The sequence below is a fragment of the Lycium ferocissimum genome, chromosome 8, assembly GCF_029784015.1.
Source record: "Lycium ferocissimum isolate CSIRO_LF1 chromosome 8, AGI_CSIRO_Lferr_CH_V1, whole genome shotgun sequence".
Lineage (NCBI taxonomy): Eukaryota > Viridiplantae > Streptophyta > Magnoliopsida > Solanales > Solanaceae > Lycium > Lycium ferocissimum.
The window spans coordinates 44,498,145-44,517,211 of NC_081349.1; the positions used below are offsets into that span (position 1 = coordinate 44,498,145).

At 34.2% G+C, this 19,067-nt stretch overlaps 2 protein-coding genes across 2 annotated transcripts; one reads left to right on the top strand and one right to left on the bottom strand.

The window, feature by feature from the left end:
* Nucleotides 1–248: 248 nt before the first annotated feature.
* LOC132066406 (cysteine-rich repeat secretory protein 38-like) lies at nucleotides 249–761 on the bottom strand. The gene has a single exon (XM_059459723.1). The coding sequence runs from the start codon at nucleotides 759–761 to the stop codon at nucleotides 249–251; it is 513 nt and encodes a 170-aa protein (XP_059315706.1).
* A 5,663-nt stretch (nucleotides 762–6,424) lies between these two features.
* LOC132068581 (F-box/kelch-repeat protein At3g61590-like) lies at nucleotides 6,425–18,805 on the top strand. The gene is made up of 3 exons (XM_059462219.1): nucleotides 6,425–6,567; nucleotides 16,153–16,229; nucleotides 17,352–18,805. The coding sequence occupies exon 3, from the start codon at nucleotides 17,374–17,376 to the stop codon at nucleotides 18,592–18,594; it is 1,221 nt and encodes a 406-aa protein (XP_059318202.1). The 5' UTR covers nucleotides 6,425–6,567; nucleotides 16,153–16,229; nucleotides 17,352–17,373; the 3' UTR covers nucleotides 18,595–18,805.
* Nucleotides 18,806–19,067: the final 262 nt, after the last annotated feature.

Below are 19,067 nucleotides of genomic sequence, written 5' to 3' on the forward strand. Positions count from 1 at the left end.
TGTAGTTGCGCACGGTAAACATCATACAAATCATAGTGCTTTGTGAAATTTCTTCTTAAATAAAATAGGACGCTACGGTCTTTAGCTGAACCAAGGCAAGATATTCGCCAAAAGGTTCATTATACATATGTTATTATTGTTTTATTTGACCTTACATATATAGACATAGTGTTGATTTTCTCACAACGAAGGTTCGGGTGAATCCTTTTTGTCCCTTTAGCTCCGCCCCGGAAAACAAAAACATTCACCTAGTTAAAGAAACAAGCCCTCTCATAACGGAAGTTGCACCTAGACCCTATTTGTCTACTGCCCCTATTGCCATTACAGGGACAAGTAGCCATAGCTCCATAAGCGTTCGTTAGGCAATCGTAGCAATCCTGAGGGGACAAGTCAGGAGTACATTGCACAAGTGCATATATAGTCTGATAATTCCGATCTATAGCCCGACCAGTGGCATATTTACGAAGTGGATCGCCATATGCAGCTACGCCTCGCAATACATCCATCAATTTCTTGAGCTCTTGGTTAAATTCCTCGGGTTTTGAAGCAAATGCGTCGTCCCACATGTAGAGTAGAGGCAAATTCGATGTAGTACCCAAAATTGATCGACCAGAGTACTGTAACATACATTCATCGTATCCACCAAAAGCTTCTTTCTTGTTGGGACATGAATGTACGAGCTTTTGAGCAACGTTGTTGACACAAGCGCGACATTGTCTAATGTTCACATCCCCTCTGCATAGCACAATAGCACTGACCATATTGTCGGTGTTTTGGCCAATAGAAGTGTTGTGAAAACCATAGTTATTTATATTTGACGAAAGGGAGGAGAGGAGTGCGTTAAGATTATTGCGGTATGCACTATTTAGAGTGTAGTCACCATTGTTACCACAACTAGTGAATACTAAATTAGGCTGAGCTAGGATGAAGCCGTGAAGGTAAATATGAAAAATAAAAAAGAGTAGTAATTTGTGAATAGCCATGAAGTTGTAATCTGTAGAAGCTAAGAAAATAAATAGATAGAATGGTTACTACAAGTAATTAATATATAGGTAGATTTTTATTGTAATTCGGTGCTGGTGAAGAAGCATTGAAAGGGTGCAGTGGACTACATTAGCGAGCGCATTAAAAAAGTTGACAATTTTTTAAAACCATAAATGTTATCAAGGAAGAAAGGAGTTTGATTCTTTTAAGGATAGATAATGTTTGATTAAATATATGATTTTAACCATGCTATGAGTTTTTTGTGGTTATAAAAGAATGTCACCAAAGGCAAAAATAAGATATCATTATTTTTTGAACAAACTTATTAAAAAATGGAAATATTATAGTAGATTGGAATTGGAAGATTGGAAATAGAAAATTTGGGATAAGCCTGTCAAGTGGGTCGGGCCGGGCCATATAAATGCGGGTCACATGGGGCCGGGCTGGGGGCAAGGCCATAGTTAGTGGGCCGGGCCATATAAATGCCGGTCACATGGGGCCGGGCTGGGGGCCGGGCCATAGTTAGTGGGCCGGGTTGGAGGAGGGAAAGGGGTGTCCGGCCCAGCCCCCTACCCGGGTAAGGGTACATAGTGGGCTAAGTGGGCCGGGCCGAGTTTTAGTTAGTGGGCCGGGCCGAATTTTAATTATTTTAAAAAAAAATTCTAATACTAAAATTTATTGAGTTTCATACTTTAAAATCTAGTTGTTGTCAACTTTATTTTAACCATCAAGTTCCTTAAATATACTTTGGCCCTATTTTCAATCTATAAATACCATTCATTCTTCTCCATATTGTCTCACAATTCCCTACTTTCCTCTTTCCCTAAATTTCCTACTCATCTCTCTCTCTCTCTCTTCTCCAACTTCCAAGTTCAAATTTCAAAATTTAAATTTAATGGATAATGATAATCCTCCACCTCCTCGTCCGAAGATCAATTTCAAGTCCGGTGTGGTTGCATTTTGAGCTAGTAGAAGAGGAACATGTTAAATGTCAACATTGTGGTCAAATATATCTCCATAAGTCCGAACCGGTTTTTGGGGGTACCGGTCCGTTACGTAGGCACTTGGACAAAAGGCACAAAATTGAACTTTGAAGTTTATCTCTTCTTTAAATTTCTCCATCGATGCTAGCGTTTTGAACTTTTCATTTGTAATAAGTTAACCGTTCAAGTTTGTATGTTTTGAATTTGCAATGTTATCAATTTAAGTTTGAAGTTTTATTTTAAATTACTTATGTAGTCTTGTATCGCATTCTCAACTTTTTATAATTTTTTGGCACTTGAATAGCTGTTGGGAGTCTTCATTCCAACAACATATTCAAGATATACACAAATATACCATTAACATATATAAGATATACACAAATATACCACTTAAATTTTTTTTTAAAATTAATTCGAAGTGGGCCGGGCCGGGCCCCCGGTGGGCTAGAACCCGGGCTGTTGGTGGGCCGGGCTAGCGGGCTAAATGGCATGTCCGGCCCAGCCCCCTCATTTTTTCCACTAGCCCAGCCCACCACCCTTTTACCGGGTTGGGGGACCGGGCCGGCCGGGTTAGGTGGGCCGGTCCCGGGCCGACCCGGTCCCGGGCTGACCCGGCCCAATTGACAGGCTTAATTTGGGATTCAACTTTTCAAGAAATTTTAAATGGTTAAAAGAAGGACATTGTAACTTGCGATTCCGTGGAAATTTACAAGTGCTTTTACTGTTTTTGGTCTTTTGGGTTGTGAACATTGCTTATTACTCTCTTCATTCCAATATAAATGAAATTTTAACACATTTTTTATGGTTCAAATTGAATGAATTTTTCAAAGTGCACATCCAATATGTCATTACTGATATATCAAATATACCTACAAAGACTAACAATGTTTAGCTGCATCATTCTCTTCGTGACCAATTAAGTCCTCCACTCTTGCATGCCCCAGTTGGTTCAATAAACTTTTTCTGAGGACTTAATTTTCTAGACTTTGAAATTGTAAAAAGTTATTGGATTAAGAAAAAAAGGTACTTAGAGTGCGTTTGGCGTGGAGAAAAATGTTTTCTAATTTTCTCATTTTTTGTTGGTCAAAATTTTGAAAAATATTTTTTATTCGGCATTTCTCTTGTAATAAATTTAAAGAGCCCACTTATTGACTATTTGTTTTTATTATTTCTCTTGGACCAAATTTAAAGAGTCCACTTATTGACTATTTGTACAAGGTAACATAAAATAATAAAGTTGCGGAAGCACTACAATAAAGTTAAATGATGAATCTTGGCACATAAATATACTCCATTATAGGGGAAATAAGCAAATGTATGAACATGCAATCTAATCCTATCTCAGAGTACTTTGAGTATCAAGGGTGGGGATCATTTTTGAAGAAATGTCCTAATAGGGTTTATGAAAATTAATTTGATTCCACTGTTTTATGCAAATCTTTGCACAAATTAATGATGAAAGGTAGAAGAATCAGAGGCGGATGGAGCACTATAGCTTGGGGTTCAATTGAACCCCAAACTTTCGATGCGGGGTATAAATTTATGTGTAAAAATTTACTAAAATTACAATAAATAGTAGATATGAACCCATAACTTTAGAAATATAATGGTTTAATGCCAAAAATTTAAGATGTTGAACCCCTTGAATTTAAATCCTAGATCCGCCTCTGAGAAGAATTGCTCCTGGTGAATCCTTATTTGATGGGGAAGTGCACAAATCACTATTTCCAGCTTAATTATGTTTAGTTCGAGTTTTAGTTTCCTTCTGCTTTATCATTAGACTGCTATTTAGCGTAAATCAATTAGTTGTTCATACTTTCGAGTCCTGGGTATGGAAAAATCATTGGTAGGGAGCGCTTCCCTCCGAATGGGGCCCTATGCGGTGCGAATCTGGATATATTCTGGCTCCAATAAGGATACCGGACACCGGGTGGGAAACCAAAAAAAATTAGTTGTTCATACTAATTAGATTATTTAGTTAAATATAGTCACTTGTTTGGTCTGATAATTTATTTGTCTAGATTAGTTGCTATATTACACTTAGAAATTATAATTTAGGGCCTTTGTCTGTATCATGTGATCTTTCAATCAACTAAAATTTACTTGGCATAGCTTACATTATTACCTATTTATGGAACATAACTAAACTTTACAATAATTATATTTAGTAGCTAAAATATAACATATTTACTTCCTATAGCTACCAATTTATTACCACTCATCTGATAACTTCTCACACCCCTAAATTTAAGCAAAAAAAAACGTCCCTCTCTCCTATCCCCCTAAATACACACCATTATGCCCAATATCCCTTAATTTCCTCCAATTTCAAATCAGTTTTACAATAGTTCATCTTCCTTGTTTATCTCTAATTAACTACTCATTAATTTCACTCATAATTCAAATCTAATTCCCAAAAAAGGTAAGATTCTAGACTGATTTTTACGTTTCATCATGTATTTAACCTATATATTTATGTTGTATTTTCAATATATTTAGTTCGTTTGTATTTTTTAGTTCAGTTATTACAGATCTGTGACTTAACCAGATCTATATTATGTGCATTTTAAGTATATTTTGTATTGTTTATTTTTTTCACATGTTTTTCAGTTAATTCGTGTTTATTGTTCTTCACCATAACTGTAATTTTTTGTAGTATATTTAACCATTTAAATACATGCGAAATATACAACAAATATAACTTAGATATATTTCATAAGTCCACTTTTAATGTACAGTGTGTCACAGTAGTTAAAATTTCATCTAAATACACTCCCAATAGATGTAAAATATATATGAAATATAGTTAACAGTAAACTAGAATAAGTAGTATCTAACAGATCAGTCAAAATACAACTAAAATATAGCCAAAATATATACGAAATACAACTATAAAAACATAAATCCTAAACAAAAGGTCAAATAAGTTTATATAGAGTAGACTTTTCAAATCTTATTAAACCACCAATATAACATAACATCTTGTTAGCTGTTTGAATGAGATATGAGATCAGATATGGAATAGGAGGATTTTTGCGTGAATCAGGGAACATTAAAAACTTATTTTAATTTAAATTAGAATAGATTTTGTTTCCATAAATATAGCACTTTCAGTTTTCTCAGCGTGTGTATTTCCGTTATATTTATCCTATATTTAAGTCGACGCGTCTACTAGCTAAATATAGGGTCCTCCAGCTACGAATTGTAAATGTAGAACATGTAGTTATAGGTTGTTAGAAGGAGCTAAAAGGTAGCTGTTTGTGAAAATTTTACTTGAATCAATCCCAACCATGTTAATTAAGTCTATGGGCTGTTTTAAACAACTGGGCCAAGTCTGGGCATGTACAAAATTACTCATCTACTAGCCCAGTTTAATTTGCAATTCATTCCAACCCATTTGGGTGAACAGTTGTGAGCTAAACTAGGATTTACTTAAAACGGTAAAGGAGGGACTTTAGGACCAAATTAGGAAACCTGGAATTCCTCATTGGGTAATACTTATTGCCTATTAAACTAGGATTTACTTAAAACGGTAAAGGAGGGACTTTAGGACCAAATTAGGAAACCTGGAATTCCTCATTGGGTAATACTTATTGCCTATTGGTGTTTCAAAAGCCGCAGGTGCAAGGCGAGGCATTTTACCCGATACAGGCGAAGCGTAAGCCTCGAAGTATTGGGCTTAAGGGCGTAAGCCTCGAGGCGTAAGCCCCATGGATCTTTGATTTAAATATTTATAAATTAATATAATAAAAATAAATTATAAAATGTATAAAATTACATAAAAACTACAAGAAAATATAAAATAAGTAGAAATGTGGATTAAAATGATTATGATCTATAAGGATTTCGTATTCATTTGTGAACATATGGTTGGAGATATGCTTATCACTTGGTTCGAATAGAGTGTTTCAAGTGATGGTCATTTGGATTTGAATCGTAACACATACGTAATATTTGTACAACACATACATGAAAACACATTTTAATAGTGTAGTTTGATGGTATCTCATGTCTATCAGATCCTTAAACAAAATATATACAATTTTTATAATGACTAACGCGGAATACAACGTGTAATGCACATTTTAGAGAACTAGTACTAATAATACGCATGAAACCTTTCAAATTTTCTATTTCTTTCCTGTTTCTTTGGTTTCTCCTTGTTTAGAATTAGAGCTAATAATGTTGACTAATTCTTCAACAAGGAAAAAATATCATCGAATATTGAGCAATTTCTGTAGCTAACAAACCTAGGTGAAGTAGCTAGGCGTCTATTTTGGTGGAAATATTCTTTGTTTTTCCTTTCTCCTAACTATTAGACTTTTGTTAGTCCATGAATAAGTATGGAATATGGATTAACCATGTGGATCAATAAAATAAAAATCAAATAAAAGTAGAACAATCACAACTGATAATAATTGCCTATATAGAATATACACGAATTTTGTCTTGTTTATATAAGATACTGCATATCATATTTTTCTTTCTAAGGTTAAATTTTTTATCTCCTTCCAACATAAGAATTAGAAGAAGAAGAAGAAGATGGCTCTCTCCGTAAGAGGATTCCAACCGAGTTTTTTCTTCAGTAATTAAATAAAAGGTACGACTTTAAACTACGAAATTTGCAATATAAATTCGTGTTTTATTTTACATATGATTTTATTGAAGACTAGTGAACCAAAAATGATGAATCCTACGAACTATGCTGTCTTAATTTTTTTTCTCGATCACGAATTTGATTAGGTATAGCAATGATATTGGTTGGTTGTTTCGAAATTACTCATAGAATGACGGTTACAAATATTAATAGATGATTTTGATCAAGGTAAAAGTCTAAAAGAGAAGGATGATAATTGATAACATATGTTTAGAGGCTATCTAGTGTTTTCGTTCAAAAGTAGAAGTTGGTTTTGTTTAAGTTCAAAACTAGTATTAGAACCTGCGATGCGTGAATAATATTAACAATTGCTAATCATTCCAAATAGTGATCTATCTTGTTTGACAATATTAGATTACACTGCTCTCGAACTATTATCTTGTTTCTCGACAATGTTCCCAATAATAAAATCTGTATGAAATTTAAGGAAATGAGTCATATAGTAATCGAATAACTTCTCTATCCGAATAACAAATTCTTCCCAGGCAGATGTGCTGTGCATTATTGCTAACCATACCATGTAAAAATTGCACGTATTATGTCTACGTTGGTAATTATAATTCATACCAAATTTCTTACAAAATACATTCAAAGCCTGGTCTAACTAAGCTTTCTTGCACTTCCAGACCCATTTTGGTTAAAAGAAACAATGTGTACTAGCAGTTTGTATTTTGACAATTTTTACTTCAAAAATATGTATCATATGCAACGATAATTTTCAACTAGACCTCCTACAATTTGGGAAAAAGGAGGAAAGCTAGATGTCAATCTCTTTTGAGTTTGGAAAATGATAACTTTTTGTGAATTTATCAATTAGAAACCTTGATCATGAAGATTGCAGTTGAAGCAAATTGAGTGGAGAGAAGATTTTTGTATTGAATTGAATTACATGTGACTAGAGGTGTCAAAATGGGTTGGCCCAGCCCAACCCAATCCAGCCCTAAAGGGCCAAAGACTTAAATAAATTTAGGATGGGCTACTTTTAATTGAAGGGCCAAAATGACAAATTAACTCGTATGGCATAAGCGGGCCGCGGGCTAGGACGGGCCAGCCTAAGTTTTTCGTCTTTTGAAATAACATTTTCTAAGTGATTTTTGGTACAATTTGAACATGAAACTTTCACAATATTAAATAGAATATTCTACCACCCATTCTTGCGCAAATCCATATCATAGAAGAAAAAATTCAAGAGAACAAATATAAATTATTATTTTTAATCACTAATTCAGATTACGTTCAAAAGAAATTATACATAATATAAATTCTAAGACTAAAAAATATTACTCCAGAATCTAATTACTTCTTAGTAGTAAGTACATTTTTTTCTCATTACTTTTTATCTTTTTGTTTAATTTACTTATATTTTTTTTTAAAAAAATTATTTATTATTCTTTTCTGGCCTCAGCCCAACCCTTGAGGACGGCGAGCTAAGAGAGGCTGGGCTTTTGAGCCTCACTTCTCTATGGGCCAAAGAAATCTTAGCCCAACCCTACTTAAATAAAGGGTTAGGTTGGGCCGGTCTCGCGGGCCAAACTTGTATTGACTACACTCTACATGTGAGGAGGGAAATGAGATATTTGTAGACTACTTTGGCCAGTTGTACTACAACTGGCATACAACTAATCATTGCACTCAAACTAACTAACAAACTAATGATCACAACATCAACTAACTCTCACAATCTCTGCCACGTGATATACAGCAATATACCCAATATACAGTCCAATATACATCCAGTTTTGACACTCCCCTTCAAGCTGGTGGGTGAAATACATGTATCACTCCCAGATTGGACAAAAGCATGTGATGTTGTGACACTCCTAGGCCCTTTGTTAATAGATCAGCTAGCTGCAATTTGGTGTTGACATAAGTTGGCAAGATGGTCCCATCCTTGAATTTTTCCCTTGCAAAATGACAATCAATTTCAATATGCTTTGTGCGTTCATGAAATATTGGATCCCCTGCTAAGTATAGTAGCTTTTCTATCACAATAAACCTTTATGGGAAGCTTCACATTAACTTCTAGTTCCCTTAACAAACCTGTTAGCCAAACAATCTCAAAAACTGCTGAGGCCATGCTTCTATACTCAGGTTCAACTGAGCTCCTACTTACTGTGTGTTGCTTCTTGGATTTCCAGGAGATTAATGCTTGTCCAAGCTGCACAACAAATCATGTTACTAATCTCCTAGTATTAGGACAAGAAGCCCAGTCTGAATCATAGAAAACTGTCAATTCTTCAATAGAGTTTCTTCTCCGCAATATGCCTAATCCTGGTGATATTTTGACATATTTCACCACTCTTAGGTTTGCATCCTAATGAGACTTCTTTGGCATCTGCATGAATTGACTTAAGACCTGTACTGCAAAGCAAATAGTTGGTCTTGTAATGGTCAGATAAATCAGCTTCCCCACTAACTTCTGATAGCTGCCTATGTCTTCAAGTATTGGATCATCCATTTTCCTTCTTGTTGAATCATTTTCCTTGTCATATGTTGCATCATATTCAACTGAGGTCAAATTGACATTACTTCTAATGGTGTGGAGGATGGTTTTGCTCTACTAAGTCCTAATTCAGAAATCAACTCCAATGTATATTTCCTTTGATTAAGCAGTATCCCATGTTTTGATCTTATAACTTCTATTCCAAGGAAATACTTCAATATTCCCAAGTTTTTAACTTTGAATTGACTATGCAAATACTTATTTATCTCATCCACCAGGCTAGAACTGTTTCCTGTTATCAGTAAATCATCAACATATATCAAGATGATGACAAGTTCATTTCCTCTCTTCTTGCTGAATAATGAATGATCAACAGGAGCTCTATGTGTATCCAACATGCAACAATGCAGCAGTCAGCTTGATGTTTCATTGCCTTCAAGCTTGTTTCCGCCTATATAGTGACTTCAAAAGTTTACATACTTTGTTCTCCCCTTGTCTGTAGATCCCTAAGGCAGAGACATTTATACTTCCTCTTCCAAATCTCCTTGGAGGAAGACATTGTCGAAATCCATTTGGACCAGCTCCCAATTATGTGATGCTGCTATGCTGATCACTGTCCTTAATGTGACCATTTTTGCTACCGGTGAGAAGGTTTCATGATAATCTAAACCTTTTTTTTGTGTGTAACCTTTTGCTACTAACCTGGCTTTGTATTTGTCAACTTCTCCATTAGCCTTTAACTTCACCTTGTACACCTATTTGGATCCAATAGTTTGTTTTCCTGGTGGCAGTTCAACTAGTTCCCAAGTGTTGTTCTCCACCAGTGCTTCAATCTCCTTCTGCATTGCTTCTATCCACACTTTCTCTTTTGATGCTTCATGAAAGTTTTTGGGCTCCACAACACTAAAGAAACAACTCAAATATGTTTGATATGTTGGAGATAAATGAGTGTAAGATAGGTGGTTGGAAATAGGATATACACAGTGACTATTGTGTTGAGATGCCACCACGTAGTCTCTATGCCATATAGGTGGTCTGATACTTCTGGCAGGTCTGCCTTGTTCTTCTGGTATTATTGGCATTTGTTCATTAACTTGTTCATGTTGCTGCAGTATTGGTGCTTGTATCAGTTCCTCATCATTGACTTGCTCAACTTCCTCTTGTGCTTCATGATCTACCTCTTCAACTACTTCTGCTGCCTCAAATGACTCATTACTCTCAGCATTGTTTGTGTCAAGAACTGACACACCACCATCCCGGTATGTGGATGGTGCTTGTGCCATCTCATCATGTAGGAAAATTGGTGAAGTATCATTGACACTATCATCAGTAACACCATCAACTTCTCTTATCCTCATTACTTCAGTAATTCCCTCATGGTTGATCAAAAATATGTCATCTGTGCTAGGAGGAGACTCTTGCTTAAAGGGGAAGGTGAATTCTCTAAAGGACACATCTCTACTGATAAAGAGAACCTTTCTGTTGAGATCAAACAGCCTATATCCCTTCTGAGTTTCAGAATAACCAACTAATACAGATTTCCTACCCTTGAATCAAATTTATCTCCTCTAGGCAGCTTGCTAGCATAGCAAAGGCATCTAAATACTCTCAAGTGTTGAATGCTTGGTTCTTTCCCAAATAACTTCTCATATGGACTTTTCCCATCTAGGACCAATGTAGGAAGCTTATTGATCAAGTAAATAGTTGTTCTCACATAATTACCCCAGAAACTTATTGGAACACCACTCTGGAATCTTAAGGCTCTAGCAACTTCTAAGATGTGCCTATGTTTCCTTTCTACTGTTCCATTTTGTTGAGGTGTATAAGGATAACTACTCTGATGTATAATGCCATGTTGAGCAAACAATTCTACATAATTAGAGTTAAAAAAAAAATCTATGCCATTATTAGATCTAAGTGTTTTAACAAAGGCAACCAAACTGACTCTTCATCAAACTTATGGAATCTGAAAATACAGTAAACACTTCATGTTTTGAATGTATGAGACAAAACCAAGTATACCTGCTGTAATCATCAACCAATATAACAAAGTAGTGTTTGTTGTCATAAGTTGCCTTCTTATATGGCCCCCAAAGGTCAACATGCACAAGTTGAAAACAAGCAACAGTTTTATTCTCACTTAATGGAAATTTCAATCTATGATGTTTAGACAATGGACATACTGCACATCTATCCTGAACAGCAGACTCTACTTTGAACTTTAATGATGGGATATGCTTCATTGCACCTATTGAAGGATATCCCAATCTGAGATGCCGCAGTTCTCCTTCCTTATTGGGAATGAATTTGCCACTAGCTGTGTGTGATTTATTTTTCTTGACTCCTGCAATATGTACAAACCATCTCTTTCTCTACCAATCCCCATAACCTTTCCATTGAAGATTCCCTAAAACACACAGAAATCAGGTAAGAAAATTGTTGCACAACATAGTTCCTTGGTGAGTTTAGACACTGAGAGCAAGTTAAATTTGAAGTCTGGCACATGCAATACATTTTGAATCTTATGTCCTTCCAAGATCATAGCATTCCTGCATTTTCTATGTGATATTTGCCACTTGTAGGTATCTGCACCTGATTACCTTTGTGATCAGACAAACTTCAAAGTGCATTTAGAAGTTCTTTACAGGGTGTTATATGATGTGATGCTCTTGAATCTACTATCCATTCATATGCAACTGCATTGGATAATAGAGAAGTTATACCTGCCATGTTAGACACACATTTGTCCGTTCCTGATTCATCCAATTTATTCAAAGACCTCCTGATATTGTTGTGGAGTGAACAAGCCATCAGTTTTATGTTGTGAGCTACTGGACTCTCCTGAATTTCCATCAGTGGTAGTTGAGTTTGCATAGGGCTTGAAGTCACCATATTGTCCTTGTTTCTTCTTACTTTTGAAGTTTGCAGGATATCTAACCAATCTATAACAATATTTAGTTTTGTGTCCTTTGTATCCACATTCTCCACAAGGTGGACCAGAATATGCTGATGTTAAAGCTTCCTTCCTGTACCTGTTTCCTTGATTCTTTCCCGTTAGCATAGTTAGGGCCACAATATGACCAGTATCCACCACACCTAAGGCTCTTTGACTTTCTTCCTGTGTTGCCACTGCATAGGCTTCATTTACTGTGACATCAGATCCTTTTGCTAACAAGTTGCTCCTTATGTTACTATAACTTTCATTCAATCCCATTAGAAACTGTATCAGTCTCTGAGCTTTAAGATGATCTGTATAATGCTTGGACTCATCACAACATGAAGGTAAAGGCACAATTACATCCAATTCATCCCACAGTTTCTTCACCTTAGAGTAGTAACTGGTGACTGTGTCATTTCCTTGTTTTAGATTCACTATATCTGTCCAGATATGATAGATCCTAGTAAGGTTAGATCTATCAAATCTTTCCTTAAATTCATCCCATACTTTCTTAGCACTTACAGCATAGATGATACTTAGTGTCAACTCACTTGAAATTGTGCTTCCTATCCATGACAATACTATAGCATCACACTTCTCCCATAACTCTTCTAAATCTCCTTTACCTTTATAATCACTGGTAACACAGTTTCCATTTATAAATCCTAGTTTTCCTTTACCTCTTAGAGCTAGTTTCATGGACCTGCTCCATAATATGTAGTTTTCTGGACCTGTAAGCTTAGTTGAAATCAGTACCATACCTGGTACATCTGAAGCTTGCAAGTAAAGTGGATGATGATGATCGACTGTAACAATTGTAGTTTCTTCTCCCATTTTCTTTGTTTCAAGCTTTCAAGTATCCTCTCTAATGGAGTTTCGAATTGCGCAGTATAGATCGAGTGATCACTGCTCTGATACCATGTGAATTTATCAATTAGAAACCATGATCAAGCCTTAAGCTTGATCATGAAGATTGCAGTTGAAGCAAATCGAGTAGAGAGAAGAATTTTGTATTGAATTGAATTACATGTGAGGAGGGAAATGAGATATTTGTAGACTACTTTGGCCAGCTGTACTACAGCTAGCATACAACTAATCATTGCACTCAAAACTAACTAACAAACTAATGATCACAACATCAACTAACTCTCACAACCTCTGCCGCGTGACATACAACAATATACCCAATATACAGTCCAATATATATCCAGTTTTGACAATTTTTAGTTTCTGAATGAGGCTGAAAGCTTCTCTTACTTCAACTTTAAAAGTCAAAGTACGATAGTTATTTTTTTCAACAATGAAGAACTTACGGAGTATTATGGTATAAAAATTGAAATTCCATACTTTTCTGTTTTCTCGTTAGTTTTCTCTAATGTAAAGCCTCATCTTGCGTTGTGATACTTATTTTTCCTTAGAATTCAGATTTTTTTTTTAATACAACTTGATCATTCTTTTTGTTACCTGTAAAATTACTAGAAATAAAACTTTATTTTTTCTAATCAATTTTCAAGAAAGATTTATTTTCAATTTGCGTATCATTCTTAGCATTTTGAGGTCTAATTATTCGAAAAATAATAATTTCATTAATAATTATTTTAGAAAATTAAAAGTAACAACATTCGATGTTTGAACAGTTTATAGGTGATATGAACATAATTTCAAAACATTTTGAAATTTTGAAATTTATTTTGAAAAGTTAGTTTATAAGGTTCTCTATTTCGTTCAGAAGATGAGGAGGGTATTGTTTTCTCCCAAAATGTTAGGAGTTTAGCTTGAATATATTCATATTTGTCATTTTTGACTTTCAAAAATATTAATTCTACAATGACTAGCTCATTATGACTACTAGCTGCTTCAAGATCGAGTGGCTTCTGTCAATTCAAAGATGAAAAGGATTACTTGTTAAATTCAAATGGTTAGGTAGAATACCCTACAAAAGATTGATGGGGGATTAATTAGGTGGCATAGCTATTAAAGAATTAAAATCCAGTTTGGAAACCAAAATCAGCCCAAAAAAATTATATTCGTATCTCTAAGAGCAAATCAGAGAAGAAAAGAATATGTCCTAGGGGGCAATCTTGTATATGTTGGTAAAGTATATTCCAAACATATGCTATAGGTAAATGGAAATATTATAGATTCGAAGATTAGAAAAACAAAAGTTTGTTCAACTTTTCAAGATATTTTAAATGGTCAAAAGAAAAAATGAATGAAAATAAGTGAATGCAAACGCATAAACTTATACTTCTCTCATTTTTTATAAATATTTCTATTTTATTCATATATAGTAAATTTTAATTTGTTCCCTTTCTGTATATTCAATCTTTTGCCTATTACTTTCTAAAAGCATTGGTTCCTCATTCAATAATATTCTAAAAGGAAACTAAGGTAAGAGGGAAGGAGAAGTAGAAGTAGAAGTCATGAAGAAAGTGGCAGAAATAGGGATTAGGTAGGAAAAGGAAGAAAATAAACAATGATAGAGAAAAAGGGCAAAAGAATTTAGAAGAAACATATAGAAGTCCTAATGTGAATATGTGATGACTTATAGCCTGTTTGGCCAAGCTTATTTTCCCCTAAAAGTATTTATTTTTTCAATAAGTGCTTATTTTAAAAAAAATGAGGTGTTTGGCCAAGCTTTTGGAAGAAAATAAGTATTTCTGAAAAGGAAGAATTTTTCGTGCTAAAAAAAAATAGTTTTTGCCCAAAAACACTTTTTTGAAAAGTACTTCTGAGAAAAATACACTTAGAAGCACTTTTTAAAAGTTTGGCCAAACACTAATTGGTTCTCAAAAGTGCTTTTGAAATTAATTGGCCAAACACAAACTATTTTTCGCCAAAAGTATTTTTTTGAAAAGTACTTTTAAAAAAAGTACTTTTTAAAATAAACTAATTTCATAAGCTTGGCCAAACAGGCTAGTAGATATTACTCTCATCTTTTTGTTGAGATCAATTCCAATACTTTTTGGATTTTTTTTTTAATTCATACTTAATATTTAATCTACTTTAAATGAATACAAATCATATCATATATATTGTTAAAGTGTGTCATGTGATATGTATAATTTGAAGAAGAGTATAAATAAAACAAACGAGCTTTCAGAATTTTATTTTTTTAAAATCATAAATAGTCGCGAATAAGAATTTGATTTTTCTTATGAATTTGATATCGATAAATCTCTGAATCGGCCATTGAACCTCGAACTATTTCTTTTTAAGAACCAAAAAGATTTGTCCCAAACTAACAGACGCCAAGAAGAACAAAAGTCACAAAAGTCCTTACCCGTCGTATAATACCATTTGAGCTTTTCTTTTTTGTTGCGGTCAAATCCAATGTTTTCCGAAAACAACTAAAAGAAAATAATGTACTTATCCACACTTTAACATCTATCTACCCAAAGAATGCAAATCATGTGTTTTGTCGGCAAATCTTCATAATGATATGTTGCCCAATTTAAGGAAAATACTTACCCATTTAATATTTTTATCAAATTAATTAATTTAATCTACAACAACAACAACAACATACCCTATTAATTCAATAAGTGGAGTCGGGAAAAGCTAGATGTATGCAGACTTTATCTTTCAATAGACCCTCGAGTCAAAAGAGAAGGTTTTCGAAAAAGGATTGCAAGAATTATTAATTTTTTCTAAAGAGTTAACAATAAATGATATATATCACTTGATCTATAGTTATCTTGCATATGAATTTTTATCATTTAATTATAATTTAGTGATACGTACTCTCTTCAATTTTAACTCTTTAAATTAAATCAATTAATCTAATGTAATAATTGAGTGGGCAAAGTATTTTTCTTAAAATGGTAAATACATAATGACAAGACACATGATTTGAATTTTTTTGGTAGACAAATGCCAGGTGTGAATAACATTTTTCTTTTTATTTTTTTTATTAGTAGTCAAATTGTCAAAATCTCAATGCTCTTAAAAACCATAAAAATAGCCTAGTAAGACAACTCAACTTTTTTTTTTTTCTCTCCACTTTCACTAAACAGAGAGGAAGAGAAACAAAGAACCTTATGATGATTCATTGTTTTTTTTAATGAGAATTTTAGATACCCCATTGGTTTTTTTTTTTTTTGCTATGCAATGTTGTTAGCATCTGATTTTTTTAATTTTTTTTTAGCATTTTACTGCTAAATCTTGAAGATTATGAGCAATCTGGCTGGACTAATTCTGATAAAGGAGGATTTTTTTTCTTAGGTAATGTCTTAATTTTGGTTCATCTCAGACACAATTTGGTTTCTTTTAGGGGCTAAGATGATATTTACTTAAGAACATGTTCATTTCTTGTAATTTATCTTCCAAGGTTTTGATTTTATTGTTGTTCTGTGAATTTCCTTAAACAGTGTTTTTTTTTGTGTCTGGCTTCATTTTATTTTTTTCAACAACCCCACTTTTAATATTGATTTCCAAACACTGCTAAAAATAATAGGAATTAGCGACGGAAATATTCTGTAGCTAAATAGAAAAATCTATGCTAATCCTATTTGGCGACGAATTAGCGCGGAGAAATTCTATAGCTAAATGGAAAAATCTGTCGCTAATCTTATGAGACGAATTAGGGATGGATTAAAAAAAAGATTATGTTAGCTACGAGCAATTTAGCGATGAAGTTCGTAGCTAATTTCAATTTTTTGTAGTTAAAACTATGGAAGTGGCTTCTGTTTTTCCGTTGTTGTATATATGGTTTGAACATGGTTTTCCTTTTGTTTCATCTGCTATTAATTTGTGAATGGCACATTGTTTCTCCATATCATTGTATATTTCTGAAATTCTGTTTTCCTGTGGAATTTGCATGGTAGTAATTGTTATGCGAATTGATTTATACGCGTAGTGGCTTCTTGTTGCTGCTCATTCTGCTTTGTTAAGCAGTGGATTATGTAAAATGTACAATCTGATCTAACTAAAATTTTGCATCTCTTTGTGTCATGTGTTACATTTCTTCATTAGCTAAGAAAAGGTTGATTAATAAGTACCAAGTAGTTGAAATCTATGTTTACATTAGTTGCATCAGGGATGACAGTAGTTTAATGAAGGGCTTTTTTCATTTTTGGCCTGTCAGCCGAAATTAATTACAGGCACTATCCAAAATATACAAAATATATACACTGATTATGTATATTATATGTATGTTATATGTATACAATAGGTATATTACATGCAATATAAACTGTATATTATATGTATGCTATATGTATATTTATACTTGATATACAAAACCTATACATTTTTTGGCTATTATTCTTTTGACCGGTCCAAAAATGTAATTATCCCATTTATTTTTGTATACATAATCTCATTCAAAAAATATAATGCTTTCAGGTTCTTGTCACTTTTAATCATCATGAAAGGGGAAACATCATGGATAAGTCATTGCCATGATCATGCTGCAATTAACACAGTTGAGTCTGATTCTTTCTCCGAGCTTAAAGATGAAGACAAAAAAGAAGTTTCCTCAGTTCTTGTGGATTTCATATTGCCTGATGATATACTTGAAAGGATCTTAGCATGTCTTCCTGTTGCTAGCCTCTTTAGGGCAAGTTGTGTGTGTAAAAGATGGCACGAGATAGTGAAGTCCGGAAAGTTCTTGTGGAACTCCTCCAAGTCTCTGTCTCATAAACCATGGTACTTTATGTTCACAAGTTTGAAGGAACCAGTAGGTTATGCCTATGATCCGACCTTTCGGAAATGGTACGGTATTGAACTCCCCTGCATTTGGACATCGAGTTGCTTTATATCTTCATCTTCTGGATTATTTTGCTTCATGGACAATGATAGTAGAACTGAGCTATATGTATGTAATCCAATAACCAAATGTTGCAAGAGCCTCAAGGAGCCACCTGGCTTCAAGTTTTCTGATTACAATGCATTGGCAATGTTCGTAAATAGGAAAACCCGTCGCTATAGTGTCAGTATTGTTAAATCGAAGCACATCCCCGGAAACCTCTTTCAGTGGGATATTTCCATTCACATATACGATTCTGGAACGATGACGTGGACCACCCGTTTGACCGATGTTTTGGCAGGATGGAGAGGTGGGGATGAAAGTGTAATATGTGACGGTATTTTGTATTTCATGATCTACTCGACTGGAATTGGTGGTTTGGAAAATCGTCATGGTTTAATCACTTACGACGTCTCAAGCATATCGGCATCGCCCGGTTTGTTGATGAGGAGTTTTATTTCAGTGCCATGTTCTCTTACATGTGGCCGCTTAATAAACCTGAAGGAAAAGTTAATAATGGTAGGAGGTATAGGGAGGCGAGATCGGGCTGACATAATTAAGGGGATCGGCATATGGAGACTTAACGGGACGGAATGGCAACAAATTACCCGAATGCCACATAAGTATTTCCAAGGTTTTGGGGAATTTGATGAAGTTTTTGCTAGTAGCGGTACAGATGACTTCATATACATTCAGAGTTATGGAGCACCTGCTCTTCTTATTTTCGATGTGGAGCAGATAAAGTGGAGGTGGAGCCTGAAATGTCCCGTGACAAAGAGGTTTCCCCTTCAGCTTTTTACTGGTTTTTGCTTCGAGCCAAGGCTTGAAATCGCTCCATAATTCTTCTTTAGAAATAAAAATATACTTTCTTCCCATATATTTTCAATTTTTGTTCCTTTTCTCTTGGTACAAAGATTTATGAAAACTTTTATACATGTACAGTCTGGTGAGGCTTCTAAAATTATCGGATGAGAATATTTTAGACATTTTCTTTTTCCATTCTGAAATGTGAGTATTTCAGCTCCAAATTATTAATCGATACGTTTCTTGATTTATATCTGTAACTACATATGGTAGGGGTCTCTCAACTTTGAGAGATAATTCTTCAAAATTGCAAAGTAAAAAATTTCCTTCAAATCTCAATTGTGATTGACTTGTTTGTGGATCTTTTGGCATCTTAGTTTTGGGACCATAGTTACTTATCAAACTGTGATACAGATATGATTAGTAGAATGCATAATTTTACATGCAAATGGAATAAGTGAACTATTAGCAGTGTCTTTTGATGATCCAGATTTGTATTAGTCATGAGC